General features: G+C 48.2%; 1 protein-coding gene across 8 annotated transcripts; it reads left to right on the plus strand.

Annotated features, from left to right (window-relative positions):
• Positions 1-1,119: 1,119 nt before the first annotated feature.
• On the plus strand, positions 1,120-20,355 carry ACAT1 (acetyl-CoA acetyltransferase 1). 8 transcript variants are annotated; one of them, XM_042958436.1, is made up of 13 exons: positions 1,386-1,434; positions 8,340-8,439; positions 8,915-8,962; positions 10,752-10,869; positions 11,853-11,948; positions 12,180-12,280; positions 13,167-13,310; positions 14,214-14,364; positions 15,183-15,278; positions 16,779-16,892; positions 17,739-17,803; positions 19,271-19,428; positions 20,058-20,355. In XM_042958436.1, exons 2-13 carry the CDS (start codon positions 8,389-8,391, stop codon positions 20,176-20,178), a joined length of 1,263 nt encoding a protein of 420 aa, XP_042814370.1. In that variant the 5' UTR covers positions 1,386-1,434; positions 8,340-8,388; the 3' UTR covers positions 20,179-20,355. The 8 variants fall into 8 exon arrangements, with proteins under 8 accessions (XP_042814368.1, XP_042814372.1, XP_042814370.1 ...); XM_042958434.1 differs by lacking the exon at positions 8,340-8,439 and having other exon boundaries at positions 1,120-1,434; XM_042958438.1 differs by lacking the exons at positions 8,340-8,439; positions 8,915-8,962 and adding an exon at positions 8,769-8,865 and having other exon boundaries at positions 1,364-1,434.
• Positions 20,356-21,276: the final 921 nt, after the last annotated feature.

The raw sequence follows: 21,276 nt of genomic DNA on the forward strand, positions 1-21,276 counted from the left end.
ACCTAATGAAGGGTGGGAATTTTCTTGTAGGAAAAACTTGAGTTGGGCTTGGGGTTAGTTGAATTAAAGGTTCACTTTGTTGTCACTCCTTGTATCCTCTACATGACAATCAATACAAAAGACAGTAATGTTAGCGACACAAAGATTGACTGTCTACAGGTGAAAATTCAAGCTTAAGTAATGGGTTCCCCAAAATGTGAGGATAATAATCGTAACATTTACGTGGTGCTCTGGGAAAAGGAACAGGAAAGCAATGCCACGTGAAGATACCAGTTCCGACCCCAGTGCTACCACTTTCTGTGCAACCTGACAAAAAAGTTAATTTCTTTGTTCAGTTAGCGCATTAGTTAAGGGGGAGATAAAAATAGCATCTAACTCATGGAGTTTTTGTGAGGATTAATAGAATTCTTTTTACAATATATATATTTTTTTAGAGAGCAAGAGCGTGTGGGTGTGCGAGAGGAGCAGGAGAGGGAGAGAATCTTTTTTGAAAAAAAATTTGAAATGTTTATTTTTGAGAGAGACAGAGACTGAGTGCGTGTGGGGAGGGGCAGAGAGAGAGAGGGAGACATAGAATTTGAAGTAGGCTCCAGGGTCTGGGCTGTCAGCACAGAACCCAAGGGCAGGGCTCGAAATCATGAACTATGAGATCATGACCTGAGCCGAACTTGGACACTTAACCCAGTGAGCTACCCAGGCGCCCTGACGACTAATAGAATTCTTTTTTGAATTGTGGGAGTGCCTGGCTGGCTCAGTCGCTGGAACATGTGACTCATGATGTCAGGGTTGTGAGTTCCAGTCCCATATTGGGTGTAGTCATTAGAAAAGGGGCACCTGGCTGGTTGGGTCGGTGAAGCATGGGATTACATCTCAGGTGGGTCCCACCTTGGGTGTAGAGCCTACATAAAAATAAAATGAAAAAAAGTTACTTAAAAGATAAAATTAAATTTAAAAAATTCTTAATTGTTCAGTAAAGTTAGCTGTTAATATGCATTCTATTCCCCTCCTACTGAAATAGCTGCAAAAGTATCTCATCATAAATTAAAACCCAATCAGATGTCTGAATAATACTTTAATGAGCTGTGTAGACCTAAGCGGCAGAAAACACTCAGGTGACACCACATCCCTGGCACTACAAGGTCGGAAGTGCGAAGACTGGAGCAGCCCCGCCTCCCGACCCTTCCGGGCTCAGGCCCGCTCCTCCGGCCAGTAGTCCCGCCCCTCCTGGATGTCGGCCAATAGCTGCGTGCATCTTCGCCGTCCGAGGCTCCTATTGGAGGAGTGGGCGGGGCAGCGGCGCGGGGACCCCTGGCGTGTGTCGGCAGTCTCCACGTAGAAGGTGTCCCTGGGTGCTTGGTGGTCATGGCTGTGCTGGCGGCTCTCCTGCGTGGCGGCGCCCGTGGGCGCGGCCCCCTGCTCCGGAGGCTGATACGGGTGAGAGGGGTTGGGACCCGGGCTGCAGAATGCCGGCCCGCGCAGGGGAGGACCCCGGCCCGCGAAGCTCCAGGCGCAGGCCTCGGGAACTCTCGCCGGGAAGCCCACCTGTACCGCGCATGCTCAATGCGCGCCGCTGCCTGGTGCCTGCGGGGACCCGCGCGTGGGTTGCGCGGGGCTCGGACCGTTGCAGGCCGAAGGGTCTCTCCCTGGCGGGCGCCCTGAGCGAAACGTCTTCCCCGGGGTTTTCCTTCTTTCCTTTTAAATTTTTCCCGGGATTAAAAGAAAACAAAACATGTTTGTGAGCTCGTTGTCAGGATGTTTTATGTTCGTGCAGTAGGTCATCATTGGGCTTGCGAGACGTGAGGCCCTTGGTGCAGCTCACATTTGCCAGGGAAAATAAATGGCTGCTCACCATACAAGGAATAGATTATACTTGGTGTTTCGTATTTTGGAAGGGGTGGCCTCCGTGGGCGTGCCTCGCCTCTGGTTGTTGTGCCGGCGGTGCACAGGAGCCACGGCCTTGAACGCCAAGACTGTGTTTCCCATACCTCAAAGCAAAGGAGCCTGCACCTTGGATTCAGGATCGGGCAAAATTTAGGGATTAGTAAGACTTCAGGGTGTGGCTGGTGAGGCCTGAGTTTTCCAGGCTGATTGGGGTAATACGCTTTGAAGTTCACCCACGTCATTTTTTATGAGTTGGGATTTGACCCAAGTCAGTGGAGACCGTTGATGTGGTTTTTTTTTTTTTGGGGGGGGGGAGGGGGGAGTTGTCATAGCCAGAGATCTGGAGGATTGAAGTGGGGGAGAAAACCATTGTCTGTTTTGGTTTGAGGTAACTTGAGCTGCATGCTGGCAACAGAAGCTGAAAAAGGGAGCAGCATTATGCAAGAGATTTATGAAAGAATAAATGTGGAACTTGACAGACAGGGAGGGTGCGGGGCCAAGGGTAAAGGAGTCTAAAAATAACCCCCGGTGACTGAGCACATAGAAAAGGCAGGAAGAGTGGGTTTCCAGGAACGAGGAGTTCTTTTCTTCTTTCTTTCTCCCCGTCCTCCCCCCACCTAGCTGCAGAGGGGAGTTGGGAAATGTACCAGGATCAGTTCTTAATGAGCTTGTTTGGTATTTCATGGAATGATTTGGGAGGTCGGGGTTTCAGCCAGTGTTGGCCAGGTGAACTAGGGCCTGTTAAGAAACACAGGTGCAGAGCCTTCTTAATTTATAGTTAAGATATTACCGTCAAACACACAGTTGCTGATGAAAGAGTGGAGCTGTAAGTTCACAGCGTTGGTAATTTGAATTAAGTGGTCATTTACTGAACTACAGAAATCTGTTGTTAACGGGATTTTCAGTGTTCAGTGCCAGTTTGTTGAATGGAATGTGACTGTTACCCTTGGCACACAAGTGTCTCATGATGATCAGCAAACCTGAACGGACTTCGTTGGAGCCTGCTGCCCTGCCAGCTGTAATCACTAAGCGGCTGGAGGTAGATTTCCCTGCCACTCATTCAAAGAATACCAGCGCTTTTCTTTTTTTGTATTATTTTTCTTCCTGTTTACCTTCTTGATACTACTGAGCATCGCCTCCTTGAAGCTCCTATTTTGACCCAAAATTACTGCCTTTTAAAAAAATGTTTGTTTATTTTTGAGAGAGACAGAGGGTGAGTGCGGGGGGAGGGACAGAGAAAGAGGGAGACACCGAATCCGAAGCAAGCTCCAGGTGCTGAGCTGTCCGCACAGAGCCCCATGCGGGGCTCAAACTCACTAACTGTGAGATCATGACTGGAACCAAAGTTGGATGCTTAACTGACTGAGCCACCCAGGAGCCCTTTGTTTTGTTTTGTTTTGTTTTGTTTTTGTTTTTGTCTTAAATACTCGAACTGATAAATTACTGCATTGTGCCTGTCCTGGGTCTGTTTGTTGTCAGATTCCTTTCTGCCCTCTGTATTGCTGCAGGGCTTCCTTTTGGGTGTGCAAACATCTAGTGTCTACTAGCTGACTTCTGGCTGTGTTCAGAGGCTGGTAAGATTGGGAGATAGGAATGGAGAAGCCAGGATTATTTTCTCTCCGTCTGCCCTTGGATGGTGTTGCGGACAAAGTCAGGGGCTCTTTTGGTTCTCGTTTTTGCAAGGTGACCCTGACCCCTTGGCTTTGGTAACCTTGGTTCTTCCCTTTGTCCTAACATCCTAAATGTGCTAATGCCTTCCTGTTGTTAATCTGTACTGCCTGTCTCCTGTTGTTCTTAGCTTTCCTATCACCTTTGTATTTAATCTCTGCATTCAGTTATGTTTCAAATACAGTGGTTTTCATTTTCCTGGTTGAACCCTGATGGATACACTTCCCATTCCCTTTCACCCCATGGTTTTTGCACCTCAGTCCCTCGGCCTGCTTTCTTAACGCAGGCCAAAAGAAAAGTCAGGATATTGCCGTAAGCTGGCAAGTCGTATAGCAGTTGGATGTGCTAATAAACATAGGCGGAGAAGGAGAGATTCTAGAGGTAGCCTGGAAGTAGAATCTGTTGCCCTTCATGAGTAATTGGCTAAGAAGAACTGAGCGAGAAGGAGTTAGGTGTAATTTGGGGGCCTTGGCCTGCCATTTAGTGGATGGTAGAGGTTTTCAGAGGAACAGATGTGGGGCAGTAGAAAGAAAGTGATGAGTTGTATTTTGGACTTGAGTTTGGAGTTGCCAGTTAGAGGAAACGGTGTGGCCTGTAAGAGAACTGCGTGAAATACACATTTGGAAATGACCAGCCTCGGACGGCGGTAGCCTTCGCAGGCATTGATGAGCTCCGTGAGCAAGTGCATGGAGGGAGAAGAGAGCAGGACTTCGCATGGGGCCTTAGGGAGACAGGGCATTTCAGGACAGGCTGGACAAGCAGGATCCTGTGAAGGGGAGGGCAGAGAGCATGGCAACATGGGAGAAAACCCTGGGCAAGAGACTGTGTCTGAAAGCCCAGGGAGGGGAGGTTTTCAGCAAGGGGGATGTGTTAGCTTTCTTGGGCTACTGTAACAAAATTGTGCAATTTTCTCTTGGGCAGCTTAAAACAAGAGAAACGTTTCAGAGTTCTGGAGGCTGGAAATTCCAAAGTCATGGTGTTGCCACGACCCCGCCCCCCCCCCCCCCCCCCCCCCCCGATCCTGTAGGGAAATCCTGCCTTGCCTCTTCATCCCTTCTGGTGGTTTGCTGGCGATCTTTGGAGTTCCTTGGTTTGTTGATACATGGTCCCAGTTCTCTGTCTGCACCGGGCAGTCTCCCCCAGTCTTTTTTCTTCTGTGCATGTCTGTCTCTGTGTTAAAATTCTCTTTCTGTAAGAACATCAGTCCTACAGGATTAGGGCTACTCGTCTTGCTTGTTTCCATAAGGACCACTATCAATAAAGTTACAGCCTAAGGTACAAGGGTTAGGGCTTCTTTGTTTTGGCAGGGTTGGGGGGTGGAGCACAGTTCAACCCGTAACAGGGCACTCAGACTGTAAAGATTTAGTATAACAAGGTAGTTAGGTAAGATTTTTTAACAGTGGGATTAGAGAAATGAAATACCTACATTGAAAACTGTCGCTTGCAATTAGCATAACTTTTTTAAGTTTGTGTATTTGTTTTGAGGGAGGGGGAGAGACAGAGAGAGCACGCGCCAGTGGGGAGGGGGCAGAAAGAGAGAGAATCCCGAGCAGGCTCTGAGCTGTCAGCACAGAACCCGACGCAGTGCTCGATCCCACCGACCAGGAGATCATGACCTGAGCCAAAGTCCGATGCTTAACAGGCTGAGACTGAGAGACACAGGCGCCCCCTGATTGACATTTTTAAAGCTGGGTGCATGGAACTGGGCAGGAGGCTGTCATATTGGTGGGAGAGCGGGACAGGACCTGGTGGCAGTAGTGGAGGTGGAGAGGGGGAAGAATTTAGGGGTATTTTGGACACGGGAGTGCCCGCATCTGGGGTAGGGTATCTGGGTTTTGGGGAAGGTGAAGGGTGAGTGTAGGGTCTGGGCTCGAGCACTTGGGTACTGCGATGTTTGGAGGTGGGACGTGCCGGGAGGCAGCCAGTTTCCTGGGGTGCAAATTGAGGGCAGTGGTTTGGACACGGAACTGAGGCCAACTGAGGTGGTGCTTGGATCCTGAGTCTGCAGGTCGGTGGGGAGGTCAGGCTGGAGACAGTTCGCAGGTCATCTGGGCGACCGTGAGGCCGAGGGAGAAGGGAGGCCCTGGCCCTGGGCGGGCTGGGAGGGGTGACACAGCCCAGGACCGTGTGACCGTGGACGCCGAGGAGAGGGAGGCCTCAGTTGGTGGTCCCGGCGCCCTGCGGTGGAGGGGACCCGGCTGGAGGAGGCCCAGGCAGGGAGCCCGGGCCGGACCCGCTTCCCGAGAGACCGAGCGGCTTGCCTGCCGCGCCGACCCTGCTGAGCTGGTGCCAGGCCGGGGGTGGAAGGGGCGTTGGTAAGCAGGTGGTAACTGTAGGCCACCTGTTGGAGAACTTGGGGACCGGGAAGCCGAGCAGTGAGGTGAACGCTCAGGGTCGGCGGTTTGGGAAGTTTGCGGGTGTTTGTGTGGGAGGCCGCGGAGCCTGACTGTGCGCCTGGATCTGGGCGCGGGTGGGGAGGAGGGGAAGGTACACCTGAACGTGCGGAGCCTGACGGTGCGCCTGGGTCCAGGCCGGGCGGGGGCTGGGGGGAGGGGGACGAGGAGGGGAGGCGCGCCTGAACTTGTGGACTCTGTGAAAGCGCAGCTGCAGGCAGCATCGGGCCGGCGGAGAGGCCTGGGAGCCCTGGGTTAGAACCAGGAACCCTGAAGAGGAGGAGTGGCCCGAGGGAAGGCCGCGTGATTCCGAGGCTCCGCCTCCCTTCCAGGCTCGCTATGGAGTGGGGGTTGGGGGTTGGGAATATTCACCGCGGGCAGCTCCCGGCATCCAAGGCATCATAGGCCGCGTTCCTGGACCCTGATGGAAGGTCAGCCTCCGAGGAACTGCCTTTGCCTCTTGCGGCCCGTCGAGCTCTTTCCTCCTGTTGGAACGGTTAGGTTGCCTTCCTTTACTTCTCTGCCTGCCGAGGGCTCCCTTCTCCCCTGCCACCTCTGCTGTGACGCCGCGTTGGCCGTGGTGCCGACGGCTCCAGCGCCCGGGACCCCTCCGTTGAAGGGCCCGTCATCACCCAGTTGAGCCGGTCTCTCGGGGTGCCGCTTGGGTCACAGTCCACCCCGTCCGTGGTGCTGTCAGCTCTGGCCAGCGGGAGGAGGGTGCAGTCAGAGGTACTTAGGGCTGTCCCTTCCACCCCATTTGAGAAAGGACTGTAGCTGGAGAGGCCGTGACTGGCATGTTCAGTGCAAATGGGAACTTAAAAAATTTCTTTTCACTGCTTTAGTTACAGCCCACAAGATCGAGTATGTTGGGTTTCCATTAAAAGTGTGTTAGTTTCCAAAAATTTGGGAATACCAGCGGGAACTTGTAATTCAAAGTTGGATCACAGAGGATAAGCTGGAATTCTTCACAAGAAGTCAGTTCTGTCCGCAGCAGCCCTGATTGTATGATGTGTTAAGGGCGCACTTGTTTTCGCACAGCTGAGAGGGAGGAGTATGGGCATTCGGCAGGTGCACTTGGGTCTCGCCGGCCGAGGCCCTCGTGTGCTGCCCTGGGCCAGTGCGTACATGGGAAGCTCAGGAGAGTGAAGTCACAAACCTGGCTCGTCTAATGACTCAGCTTCCAGAGGGACAGGTAGAGATGGCGGGGGAATGTCATTTCAGGGTCTGCGCAGATGGGTTAGTCTGGAAGTGACAACATGTCGGTGACCTCTGTTGTGTGTACTTGTGACGTATTTATTGGAAAGAAGAACTTAGAATGTAGAGTTGCTGCCCGCAGCGTTTTGTTGGAACTCTGTGTCTGGAGAGCATTGCCTCACGCCAAGTAAGCCTTCTCACTGATCCCTGGGGATGGTTTATGAGGCTCCCTGTGTTTTTTTTTACATGTTGTCTTTGGAGTGTGGAATGTGTACATGTAATTTCGACATTTCTCATTTTGTAAGAATATGATGCTGCTGTAATAGAGGGATTATATTTTATGGATACCGGATTCCTGATGTCGCCTTCGGGAAAGTAAATGATTCCAGGGGTTACTGAGCGAGTGAAGGATCAGGTCATTAGCAGGTGTATTTGACATCCCTTCCTCACAAAGACTGTAAAGACATGGCTTCAGAATATGAGCTGCTTTGAATATTGTAACAATTATATGTATATATATGTTTTAATATATTTCTTATGTTTATTTTTGAGACAGAAACAGAGCATGAGTGGGGGAGGCGCAGAGAGAGAGGGAGACAGAGAATCCGAAGCAGGCTCCAGGCTCCAAGCTGTCGGCACAGAGCCCGATGCGGGGCTCGAACCCACGAGCTGTGAGAGCATGACCTGAGCTGAAGTTGGACGCCTAACCGACTGAGCCACCCAGGCGCCCCTAAATTAGGTTATTTCTTGTAGCAAAGTCGTTTATGTGAACTTTCTACCTAAGAGTGACTTACTCCGTCGTATTAACCTGGGGAAAGAAGATGATCTTAAATGCTGTTCTTCCACTGCCGGAACAGCATTCTCTCTTACGTTGCTGTTTGCATCTGTTGTTATCTAAACACTTGATAAACCAGTTTCTTGCGGTTACTGCGCTTCTCTCTGCTCATGACCACTCGTCGAATCTACTTTCTTTTCGTGCCGAGTTATAAATCGAGAGCTGCCATGGGTTATTTGCGCAAAGTCAGGCCAGCCTTTATGTGTTGTGGGTTTGTTACACTGAGGTGTGATTGCCCATTGATAACTATCAACAAGAGTAGGTTCTAAATAGAAGTTGTTAGTTTTGAGTATTTACTTTGCTTTCTGACTTCAGAGGCTAAAAAAATTTATTCTTTGCTCTTTGTCCTGTACGTTGTTCATTTCCAGGAAAGTCAGGTCTCTGAACTGTGACTTGTATTTCCTCAACTTGGTCTTGATGGGTTTTGTTCCTAAGAGCAGTGCAGAAAGAAGTGGGGTGTACGGCAAGGTATTTACCCTTTTCTTTCTTGAAAAATAATTTGTCTGGGATTATAGGCCATGTTTATAGGAGGTATGTTTGCCTCAGATAAATCAGTACATTCGTTAGAAGTGGATGAAGAAAATAACAAGTTTTATTTATATATTTTTTAAACAACGAGGATATTTTCTTGTGGAGCTCTAAAATTAATTTAGAATTTAGATTTAACTTAAAACTACATTTTATAAAACTTACACTTAAAAAGGCCTAGAAATTTTAAGTTTATAAACTTATCTGAAGTTAAAGCAACATTTCAATGAATAGCTAAAAAGTGTATTAACAAAGTAGTATTTTTTCAGATTGTAACAGTGATATGCGTGGTGTAGAATGTGGAAATAAAAACACGGAAGCAGAAAGAAGTCCCCATAACCTCGCTGCCGAGAAGTACAAAATGATGTAGGTTAATATTTTTTACACGATAACTTTATAATTGTTTATATTACAGGAAATAAAATACATGGAGCGAAGTTATGTATCAAAACCCAGTTTGAATGTAAGTATAAATTTAATTCATACTTAAAAATTTTTTAAATTTAAAGGAAAATGTGGTCAATAAAAAAAATGTCTATCTTTATATTTGCATATTTGTGGGGCCACCTTGGGGGCTGCTGTGGTTGGGAATAGCTAATTCTTGAAATTCTAGGTTAAACTCCCAAATGCCCCTGAAGAGACATCAGTCTACTGCCCTTGCCCCGCGTAGTAATCTGCTCCGTCCCCACTGTCTCCTGCCGAACAGCCTTCTCTCTCAACTGTGCCGTGTTCGTCCTTACTCTCAGGGACTCTCTTTATACCGTGAGGGACATGTAGAGGCCACATGGAAGATACTAGCAGAAAGAAACTGAACCAGGCTGGGTATTAGACAGGAAGGACCATCATCTGATCAGCTGGTGCTTTCTGAGGGGTTCTCTTTGTTTTCCGAGTCCCTCAAATGACTTCCTAATGGCCATAAATCTTTTTTTTTTTTTAACTTAAAAAAAAAAGTTTATTTATTTTGAGGGAGGGAGGGAGACAGAGAGAGGGTGCACAATTGGGCGAGGGACAGAGACAGAGAGGGAGAGAGAGAGAATCCCAAGCAGGCTCCACACTGTCAGTGCAGAGCCCCATGTGGGGCTTGAACCCACAAACCGTGAGATCATAACTTGAGCCTAAGTCAAGAGTTGGACGCTTAGCTGACTGAGCCGCCCAAGTGTCCCTGATGGCCAGAAATCTAAGGAACACTTCCCTTATTTATCTCCGGCCTTAGGAGAATGCCCAAGGCAAGTGTGAGGAGAAAACTGTTAAAATAGTTTGACAGTGTCTAAGAGGGCTTTATCTATTTTTTCTTATGGTTCATGTTAATATTCTCTTACTAATCACTTAAGAAATTATGGTTGTGCCGTGTCCTCCTTACAAGGCCCAGCCCCGTCCACCCAGCACGCAGGTCTGGACCGCCCCCCACCCAGAGCCGCCGTCAGTGAAGAAGCCTTTTGGTTAGCGCCCTTGATGGTGCAGGTGACAAGGAAACTGATCGTTTCCTAAATTGTGAGGGCGTAGTAGAATCAAAACTCAACCTTCTGGTTTCAGACCTCTTGTGGACAATGGGGAAGCATCTGTGCCTGCTTTAGACTTGGTTTGTCTGAGGTTTTCAGTTAGATCTTAAATCCTAAAGCACCATTATTGGATTGATTAGTCTTACTGCTATTCAGATACTGAGATGGTTTTAAGGAGTAGTCATTCATAAAAAGTCTGTTTTTTTAGATAATAAAGCGGTCCCCTTATCTGCGACCCCGCTTTCCATGGTGTCTGTTCCCAGTGGTCAGCCTGGGCCTGGAAGGAGACGATCCTCCTTGTGATGTCCCCAGAAAGCCAGTAGTAACCTAACGCTCCGTCCCAGTGCCTGGCCGGCTCACCTCACGTCACCTGCGTCCATGGGCGTTTTATCATCACCCACCACGGTGGTCCTCAGGGGGCATCCAGGACAGTAAGATCCTGGGAGAGGGACCATGTGCACGTGACTTTGATGCCCGTGTATTCTTCTAGTGGTTCTGTTTGACTAGTCATTGTTGTCAGCCTCTTACTGTGCCTGACTTATGAATTGAACTCCGTCACGGCTGTGCACACGTAAGAAAACCAGTATAGTGTTCATTTCTCTCCGGTTTCAGGCGTATCCACTGGGCATCTGAGAAGGTATCCCCGGTGAGTAAGGCTGGGGGACCACTGTGGATCTGTGAGTGATGTTGATTTAATGAGAGATGGTTTGGGTGAAATTTTGAAATCGTTCTTCCCATCTTGTGTCTTGCCAGGAGGTGGTCATAGTAAGTGCCGCGAGAACGCCCATTGGATCCTTTCTAGGCAGCCTTTCCTCCCTGCCAGCCACTAGGCTCGGTTCCCTTGCAATTCAGGGGGCCATTGAAAAGGCAGGTCAGTAGTTGCTTTTGGCTTTTTTTTTTTTTTTTTTTTTTTAAATAAGTAAACTCTGTGCTCAACATGGGGCTTGAACTCATGACCCGAGATCAAGAGTCGTGTGTCCCTAAGTGTTGAATCGCTCAATTGTACACGTGAAATGAATTCTACACTGTGTGTTAACTGACTGGAATTTGAATAAAAACTGACAAAAAAAGAAAGCAACAGAGTCATGTGCTCTGCCCACTGAGCCAGCCAGCCACCCCAGCTCCCGTGCTTTTTTGTGTTGAGGGGGGCAGTGATTAAATGGAACAAGTATTAGTTTTGCACTAACTGCGTACATAACATTTAGAAATGACTTAATGCCTTCCATTTCTTTCATTTTTAATGTTTATTATTTATTTTGAGAGGGAGGGAGGGAGAGAGAGTGCGCTAGCGGGGGAGGGAGAGAGAGAGGACAGAAAGAATCCCACGCAGGCCCTGCATTATCAGTGCAGAACCCGATGCGGGGCTTGAACTCCCAAACCGTGAGATCATGCATGACCTGAGCTGAGATCAAGCGTCCGTCGCTTAACTGAGCCACCCGGGTGTCCCTCAATGCCTCTATTTCTAATTTTCTTGTGAAGGAATCTTTGTGCTCCAGGGCCGCCTGGCTGGCTGAGCCCGTTAAGTGTTCGACGCTTGATCTTGGCTCGGGTCATGATCTCACGGTACATGAACTGGAGCCCTGTGTCCGGCTCTGTGCTGATAGCTCAGAGCCTGCTTTGGATTCTGTCTCCTCTCTCTCTCTCTCTCTCTCTCTCTCTGCCCCTCCCCCACTCGCATTCCTTCTCTCTCTCTGGCTCTTAAACATTAAAAAGAAAATCCTACAGTGAGTCTGAATCTCACAGCTGACAAAAAGAAACCATTCCCGCTATATAATGTCGTGTACCTTATTAGTAATCACTGATTATTCAGTTGAATAAAATACGGACATGCCTGTTTTATTTGTGTCACAAAAGGGATTCCAAAAGAAGAAGTGAAGGAAGCATACATGGGGAATGTTCTACAAGGAGGTGAAGGTCAGGCCCCTGCGAGGCAAGCGGTCCTGGGCGCAGGTACCGGGAATTGTTCTTCTTCTACACTTAAGGTGTTTGGCGCAGCACGTTGGTGGCCATGTCCGCTTAAACGAGATGTCAGATGCGTCATAGAACGTGGATTTATATGGGCAAGAGCGATGCCGTTGGGGGTTAGAAGTTAACGTGCTCTGTTGTGTTCATTTTAACTCTGCGGCTGTCGAAGAGTGTCTTCTTTTTTCACAAGTGTGACCTGACTTGTGTCGGTTTTAGGCTTACCTCTGTCTACTCCGTGCACGACTGTGAACAAAGTCTGTGCCTCGGGGATGAAGGCCATCATGCTGGCCTCTCAGAGCCTCATGTGTGGACATCAGGTAAGAAGCACCTCCTTTTCCAATTTGTGGTGTCGGAAGTCCCCAAAGATGTCGCCCGTGAGTGCTTTAGAAGTGCGATCCTTTGTCCCGAGTACAGCCGCTGTGGTGTTTGACGCGCGCCGTCTGGATTTGCTTATCGCGCTTGGAGGAGACGTCAGATGATAGCTTCTGGGTCTTGTGTTAAAAAACAGTTTTCAGCCAAGATGTTTTAGTCTTTGGGTGACCTTTTACTTGGTCTTTTTCTGAGATTCTGGGTGATTTATAACATCGTGACTTTTTTATTTGCCAGAATAAGAGGGTTTTCATCAGAGATGAGAATAAGGTGCTGACCCTGGGAATCAAATCCTCGACTGAGCCCAGAATTGATGACGCATTTATGGTTCCCACATACCCAGGTTCATTTGTTAAATTGTGCAGGTTTTCTCCTGGCTTTGCTGAATTTTTTAATTCTTTATTTTATTTTAGAGTGTGTGAGAGCGCACACGAGTGCAGGAAGGGCAGAGACAGAATTTTTTTAATGTTTATTTTGAGAGAGGGAGCGTGAGCAGAGGAGGGACAGAGAGAGAGAGAAAGACAGGATCCCAAGCAGGCCCGCACCGTCAGCTCGGAGCCTGGTGTGGGACTCAGAGCTGCGGATCGCGAGGTCATGACCTGAGCCGAAGTTGGATGCTTCACCGACTGAGCCACCCGGGCGCCCCATCCCATCATTACACACTTGAGACCGCTTTTTTCATCGGGGGCAAGAGGGTATTTGTATGTTCGCCGTGTAACAGATGTTGAATGAAGCCCCCAGAACGCTTGTGTGCTGGAGCTGTGAAGCGGGCGTACCGGGTCTGCAGCTCAGCTCCTGTTGGAACTGACATTGTGTGTGTTCGCTGCCGGGCAGGATGTGATGGTGGCAGGTGGGATGGAGAGCATGTCCAACGCTCCCTACGTGATGAACAGAGGCGCTACACCGTACGGTGGTGTCAAGCTTGAAGACTTGATTGTGAAGGATGGGCTGACTGACGTCTACAATAAAATCCATATGGTAATTATTGCTTTTGAAGGAGAAATACCGGCTAGTATACAATACTGCTTGACTTTAAGTTCATTTTGAGAGAGTGCATGGGTAAGCTGGGGAGGGGGCAGAGGGGGAGAGAGGATCCCAGTCAGGCTCCGTACTCTGCGCAGAGCCTTCACGGGGCTCGAGCCCATGACCCTGGGATCGTGACCTGAGCCGAAATCGAGAGTTGGGTACGCAACCGATGGAGCCACCCAACTGTCCCTGCTTGACCTTTTATTTTTTTTATTTTTTATTTTTTTCTTAAAGTTTTTTTTTTTTTTTTTTTTTAATGTTTATTTATTTTTGGGACAGAGAGAGAGCATGAACAGGGGAGGGGCAGAGAGAGAGGGAGACACAGAATCGGAAGCAGGCTCCAGGCTCTGAGCCATCAGCCCAGAGCCCGACGCGGGGCTCGAACTCACGGAACTTGAGATCGTGACCTGACCTGAGCTGAAGTCGGACGCTTTACCGACTGAGCCACCCAGGCGCCCCCCTGCTTGACTTTTTAAAATAAGTGTGTTTTGGGGAGGAAGGATGGGCTCTGTAAATGCTCATTTTCACCATTCGTTTTGGGAAAATACTGTCCTTTGCCCACTGCATCATTTTGACTCTGTTGTTGAATAAACCGCCCCACCCGGGGGGGATAGGGTGTGTCCTGACTTCTAATGACGGATTCCACAGCTGTTGAATTTGCCTTTGAACTAGCAACTTCTGAGCTCACTCAAGTACCTGACGAGGAGACATGAGTGAAAAATTACCCGGTATCGAAAGAGGTGTATTTTTAGAAACTGAGTTTACCGGCTAACCACGGTTTTAGGTTATACAAAGTTGGTATTTTATAAGTTACGCCAAGTGAATTAGTTTGATAAAGATCCCAACTTGAATCAGGGGAACTGTGCCGAGAACACGGCTAAGAAGCTGCACATCACGCGCGAGGAGCAGGACGCGTACGCCGTGGGCTCCTACGGCAGGAGTCAGGCGGCCTGGGACGCCGGGAGGTTTGCCGAGGAGGTGGTTCCTGTCACGATTTCGGCGAAAGGTAGACGCGTGACGTTCCAAAATCGGTTTGATTTTTAGTGGACTTACATGTTGTGGAAGACTGGTTTTAAATTAGTATGTTTTTATCCTTGTTCAACTGAGGACACAGATGGTTATGGTCACTAAAGTGAAACGTTGCCAGTTGAGAGAGAATAGAATTAAACCCAATTTAGTATCAGGTTCCACCTCCCCAGATTCCACTGAGAATAATACTTTCAATTCGAGAAACGGATTAAAAACCTTTGCAGTGTAAGTGACAGACCATATATTAGCCTTTTAAGTGAAACCGGGGATTTATTAGAAGGGCGGGGCTAGGCGGCTCTGGGCTCCACACCCCTTTGTCCCACCCGCATCCCCAGAGCCCCCTCTGTAGGGCTTGTGGTCACAGAGATCACAGGGCAGGTGCCCCCCCCGCCCACCCCACCCCCCGACTCCAGCAGACTAAATCCACAGTGAAGTCTTGTTCCTTTGGTTTAGGTTACATTTCCATTCAGAAATGATGACTAGGCTCCGAATGACGGAATCGCCGAGCCTCTCCCGACCCCAGGGTCAGGAGAGTGGGTCGTATCTGTGGTGGCAGAATAGGGAGGGAAGAGAACGAGGTGTGGCCACATCCAAGATCCGAATCGTCCAACTATTTAATAAGCCCCTCTTTCAGTCACTCTCAGGGCCCAGGTGATGGAAGGTAGCGTGGGGTCCCCGGGGCGGTGCGAGGTGCACGGGCACAGAGGCGGCCCAGGCTGCCCGGGTCCTTGCCCCCGCATCGCACCGACGCACTGTGGTCTTGGCCGGTGATTACTTAAAAGACTTGTGTTTCAGGTAAACCAGATGTAGTGGTGAAAGAAGATGAAGAATATAGACGTGTTGACTTTAGCAAAGTTCCAAAGCTGAAGACCGTTTTCCAGAAAGAAAATGGTTAGTACTGTGAAATGAAGCGTGACAAAAAGAGGAGTTAATGTACCATAGCTAGTCTGGGAACCACCTAAGGATTTTTTAAAAAGTAATTCTAGAAAACATATAGCTGTTACTTAACATTTTCAGTTATGTCGGGCTCATGTGAAACGAACAAATTAGGTTTATTAAAAAAAAAATCTTTAAAATCCCTTACTGGTTAATACCTTCAAAATAGAAATCCTAGGGAGGAGATTGTAGAATGGGTATAGAATGCAGTCTTTCATTCGCAGTTCATCTTGAAAGTGCATTGTGACATGAAAGTCGTTGAGATGTTAAATCCCTGTAAGATTCTTGACTAGGAAGCCGACAGCAGAGTTGTTCCCTGTTTTATCGCCAGTGCCAGGTAGGCCCTCAGTAACTGTCAAATGCTACCGTAAGTGGATGCCAGTGTTTAAGTTATGCTTTTGGAATCCTTGAGAAGGTCAGTTCTGCTTTTAAAATTGGCTGTATATACAGTTGTCGTAACCCAAAGTTACTTTTCTGCCTTTCCTGATTGAGTTTCTCAATACCAACTATAGGAATGGATCAGTCGTCTTTATTTTTCAAAAAGCGTTTTATTTATTTTGAGAGAATGCATGCATGAGCAGAGGGAAGGGCAGAGAGAAAGGGGGGGACAGAATCCCAAGCAGGCTCTGTGCTGTCAGTGCAGAGCCTGAATCAGGGCTTGAACTCACGCACCGTGAGATCACCACCTGAGCCGAAATCCACTCGAACGCTTAACTGACTGAGCCACTCAGGCGTCCCTGGATCAGTCTTTTTTAATTTTTAGCTGCGGTCTACTGTAGGGTCTTTGTTGCAATTAAAAAAAAGAACCTGCTTAGTTGACATAGTTTACATACTGTAACATTCCGACGTTTAAAACGTTCAGTCGAGGGGCGCCTGGGTGGCTCTGTCGGTTGAATGTCTGACTCCTGATTGCTGCTCAGGTCATGATCTCACGGTTCCTGAGCGTGAGCCCCACTTCGGGCTCTGCACCGATGGTGCGGAGTCTGCTTGGGATGCTCTCTCTGCCCCTCCCCTGCTCACAAACGGACTCTCTCTCAAATAAACTTAAAAAGTTGAATGATCTTTAGAGTTCTTGACGTCTAACTTGAAGTGATTATAGAGAACAAGTACCTGGTTTTGATACTGAGTTTTTGCTTCTCTCTTTCTCTGGGGAGAAAAAATAGCGGGCTGGTCCGTATGTCTGAAGTGCAAGCCAGCACGTACCTAGTGCCATCACACACGTGTTTCTGAGCTAGCTTGGACCAGACGGGTCCGGAACTAACCCAAGGCACTCTTACACGAGTGTTAGAGTTAGCTCTGCGTGTGCTTCCCGGAAGCTGGAATTCTCGCCATGCATCGTGGTCATTTTTCACGCGGCAAACCACCCAGGCATTACCCTGCAGGAATTTATTAAATCGATCCTGGTGAATTCCGTGTGAAACTGTGTTCTCACCTCCTGCTCACTGGTGCTTGCAGGCACAGTAACGGCGGCCAATGCCAGCACGCTGAACGATGGCGCGGCCGCCGTGGTTCTGATGACTGCGGATGCCGCCAAGAGGCTCAGCGTTAAGCCGCTGGCAAGGATAGCGGGTAGGTCGTGTTCTCAGCTCGTTTATCCCTTCACGTCTGCACACTTCCCGAAGTGGGGTTTCCATGCTGGTAATACACGGTGTCTACACGTGTACCGTGCGATGGGATGTAACTCCTAGTGGGAGCGAGCAGCTCCTTTAACCTTTGTTACGACTTGCTTTACGGGAAGAGTAAGCTTTAAAAATTTTTGTCCTGTCCGATATGAGGAGTGGGAGAGTACAACGTACATGTTTTACCGTGGCACCAAGGGGAAAGGTAGTTATTAAAAGTGTACGAAATTAGGGACTAAGAAATAGCTCCTAATAAATGCCCGAGAAGCTAGATTTCCTGTGTGACCTCGTCATACCCTCAATCTCGTTACACGTATTTCTAGTTGGAAAATCTGCTTTGCCTTCTCAATGTGTTAGACCAATACCATTTCGTTACTTAGTAAAAGCCTTACAACTTCAGTTTTAGTCCAGGTCTTGGTTTCTTAACCTCAGCACTGTTGACATTTTGTAACCAGTGATTCCGTTGTTGAGGCTGTCGGGTACTTTGGATGCTTGGAGGCATCCTCACTGGATACGGCAGGACGTGGGATTCTGCCTGTTGCAGCACCCACGGTCATGTGTAGATCGTGCCAGTGTCCCTCCCTGGAGGCCAGTTCCCTCCAACCTCCTACTTGTGAAAATCCATGGCTTTGATGACTAATGTGGTTTTATAAAGCAAAGAATCCTAGAAAAGGAACAAATACGTTTACATCTATTAGGATTGGGAAGCTTGCATCTTTGCGTATTATATGTAACAACTGTTAGCGATCACTTGTACAAAAGATTTTAACGACCTATTAAATTTTTTAAACTCCAGCGTTTGCTGATGCTGCTGTGGACCCTATTGATTTTCCAGTTGCACCCGCATATGCTGTACCTAAGGTGAGAACAGATGAGGGCCGGTCCTCTGTTATGCCGGCCTCTGGTTTGTTTCTACCAACGCTGCAGGGTTTAGGTTTTCAGTGTCACTCGTCTGCTGAAGGACAGAGCTTGGTTTTGAATCTTCCAACTTCTCCTGAAAATAATTTGAGCAATCAACAGACATCTTCAGTGGAACAAAAACTGTGAATTATTTTTAAGTATGATGCTGAACCTCACACCTGGTGTGATGACCAGAGTAGGAGGTTGGCGTGGCAAGGGAAAAGGGGATACTGAGGGGCCTGGTTCTAGAATTCAAAGCACATATTCACTACTAGGAGGTCTCCATTCTGCAAGGGAACTGTCGGGAGCCGGTCTTAGAGTAAACCTAAAAACGGAAAACCTACATACTCCAAGCTATGGCTCTGATAAGGTCTCTCAGGGAAGTTGCTTTGTGTGCGTGGGGGGGGAGGTCACAGGAAGAGACGGTGCTGAACGCGTTGAGGGGCTGAAGGATCGCGGAAGACTGCGCAAATAAATCCTTTCAGAAGGAGAGGGCGTCACCCTGAGGGAGAACTTGAGACCAGCAGTCACAGAGCAGAAATCAGTGAGGAAGGAGGGTAGAGAGGATCAGAAAGGATGGGAAGTGATGGTCTGGCAGCAGGGGGCAGATCTGAGAAAGGAACGGAAGGGCATGGTACGGCCTCTGAAAGTGGGTGCCGCCCTGGAGAGCAAGGGGGGTCAACAGGGATTCTGAAGGCAGAAGTGTGCTCCTGACCCTGGCCCGACTGAGAGCTCGACAGGTGGCCACGCTCAGGTGCCCTGTTGTTGCCTTAGGCTGTTGGAGCAGTAGAGCTTAAAATACTGAGCCTTCTGGAGGAAGAGAGGAAGGGGGAGGAATAGTTTCAAGTTCACAATAAAAGGGGAAATAGCCTGATTTTAGAGAGAGAATCACCATCCAGCCATTAACACCCCAAAGCCTTCCTGCATAGCTGAGGAACCACCAGAACAATAGCTGATAGAATAAAAGACTTGAAATAATTTACAGTGAAGGTACAACAGCTAAGAGTGTCTGTGCCCCTGCACCCCATGGCAACTTTTATAAAGGAGAAACTACAGGAGATGTAGAGAAAAACCCACGCTCTTTGATTTGGCAGATGAAGATCTGCAACCAAGCATCAAGGCAAATAGATCTCAAAGCTGTCAAGTCAGAATCCCCAAATAGAGAATACGTGTTCGTTTCAGGTACCCATGGAACATTCAAGAAAATTAAGTTGTTTCGCTGCAAAACAAAGAAATGCAAAGAAGATCCTTTGCTTGTAGTGCAGTAAGATGAGAAATTAAAAGCAGAAAATAAAAAGGCCCTTCCTCCTGGAAACTAAGAAACTCCAAATTTAAATATCTGTTGCATGAGGGGGAAATAGAAACCCAAATTGCGGAATTCCAAGAAAACAGTGAAAATAAATGTTAACTGTAAAATAAAATTTTTAGGTTCTTAAAGATGCAGGATTGAAAAAAGAGGATATTACAATGTGGGAAGTAAATGAAGCCTTTAGTCTGGTGGTGCTAGCCAACATGAAAATGCTGGAGCTTGACCCCCAAAAAGTGAACATCAACGGAGGTGCCGTCTCTCTGGGACATCCGATCGGGTAGGTGGTTCTGGAAACACCTGCGTCTGGGCTAGTGGCCACTTAACGATCTTTGTATCTCTGTCTAAACCAGACTGCTTCCTGCTCATTCCTATTACTCTTAACCGTTTCCTTCCCAGCGTCCTTGAAAGAGCAAACCCCACTTGTGATAGGACTTGACACCGAACACAGCCATGTCACTGTTGGCCTAAGAACGGTTAGTTTTACTATGAAGAAGATTATTTAAAAGTCAAGTCTACGCTTGGGCTTTTAAAAAAAGCCCTAACTGTTCTGGAAACCTCTCTCTCCGGTTTAAAAAAAGGGGTCAAATTCTGCTGTCTGTAATGAAAGCCTTTTTTTCTTTTTAATGTTTATTTCTGAGACAGACACGCAGGGGAGGGGCAGAGAGAGAGGGAGACGCAGAATCTGAAGCGGGCCCCAGGCTCTGAGCTGTCAGCACAAGAGCCCGATGCGGGGGCTCCAACTCGCGGACCGTGAACCCCGAGATCATGACCTGAGCCGAAGTGGGACACTTAACCGACTGAGCCACCCAGGGGCCCCTAGACTTTTCAAGTTAATTTGGAATTGAAACAGGTTTTGGTTATATATTCTATAATTTATTAAAGACCAGAATGATCTCTCCGTCCCAGGATGTCTGGAGCCCGGATTGTCATTCATATGGTTCACACCTTGAAGCCAGGGCAATATGGTCTTGCCAGTATCTGCAACGGAGGAGGAGGGGCTTCTGCCATGCTGGTCCAGAGGCTGTAGAACATCCGCGTGTCCAGAGCAACAACCTGAGGTGGCTCGAAGGGCCCGGCGCCACCAGTATGACGAAGTACCCGAGGTCAGGCTGTAACAAGATCACCTGTTTGGGGTTTTATTTTCTTAACTTTTTTTTAATAACAAGGTCAACTCTCAAATCTTCTGAAATTCTAAATAAATTTTTTCTTCTCTAAATCTTTGGTAATCTTGAAAAGTTTAAAATACTTTTGTTATAAAGCTATACTAGTTGAAACACCAGTGTTCAGTATTAGTGACTTTTAAGTAGAAGCTTCCATTTGAGACAATCGTAATTTAAGAATCCCACGCAGATTCCACACTGTCAACACAGAGCCCACCGTGGGGCTCAATCTCACGGAACCGTGAGATCAAGTCAGATGCTTAACCGACTGAGCCACCTCGGGGTCCCTCCTTGCAGCCTCTTCAAAGTGAGGGCAGCTGTTCTGTCACACCGGCAGGGCCTCCTACCATTAATGAAGAAGCCACAGGTAGTGTGGTCAATGTTGCTGGAAACAGGAAGATAACCATGTGCTCAGGTCTCGGATGGGTACAATTTGTCCTATCAGCAGGCAGGATTTAGGAGGACAGGGGTCTGAGAAGATCCTGGGCATTGCACTCTGGATTACGAAGGAAGGGAACAGACTGCCTATTCCGGTATGCCACAGTGCCTGTCCTTAAGCACTTGAATTTCTTAAATTCTTGAATTTCAAGAATTCTTGAATTTGAAATTCTTGAAATGTCTTGAATTTCATTTCCTCTGGGAAAAAAAAACTACACTCTAGGCAGAGGCTGGGCTACGGATGCCAGCCTCAGCTGCAGAGCTCCCTCTGCGGGGAAAGCTCCTGTTCAAGCTGAGGTGGGCAGTGGGGAGTGGGCGCGGCGGGGGGAGGGGCAGAAACGGTCACTGTGCATAGTCTCCTGGCAAATACTTCATTATGCATCCTTACCTTAGAAGGAAAAGGCAACATAAGGAAAAAAAGTTTTCTTTTTAAAAAATGTTTGTTTTTGAGAGGAGAAGGACGCAAAATCCAAAGCAGGCTCCAGGCTCTGAGCTGTCAGCACAGAGCCTGACGCACGGCTTGAACT

This window comes from Panthera tigris, chromosome D1 (assembly GCF_018350195.1).
Source record: "Panthera tigris isolate Pti1 chromosome D1, P.tigris_Pti1_mat1.1, whole genome shotgun sequence".
NCBI classification, from domain to species: domain Eukaryota; kingdom Metazoa; phylum Chordata; class Mammalia; order Carnivora; family Felidae; genus Panthera; species Panthera tigris.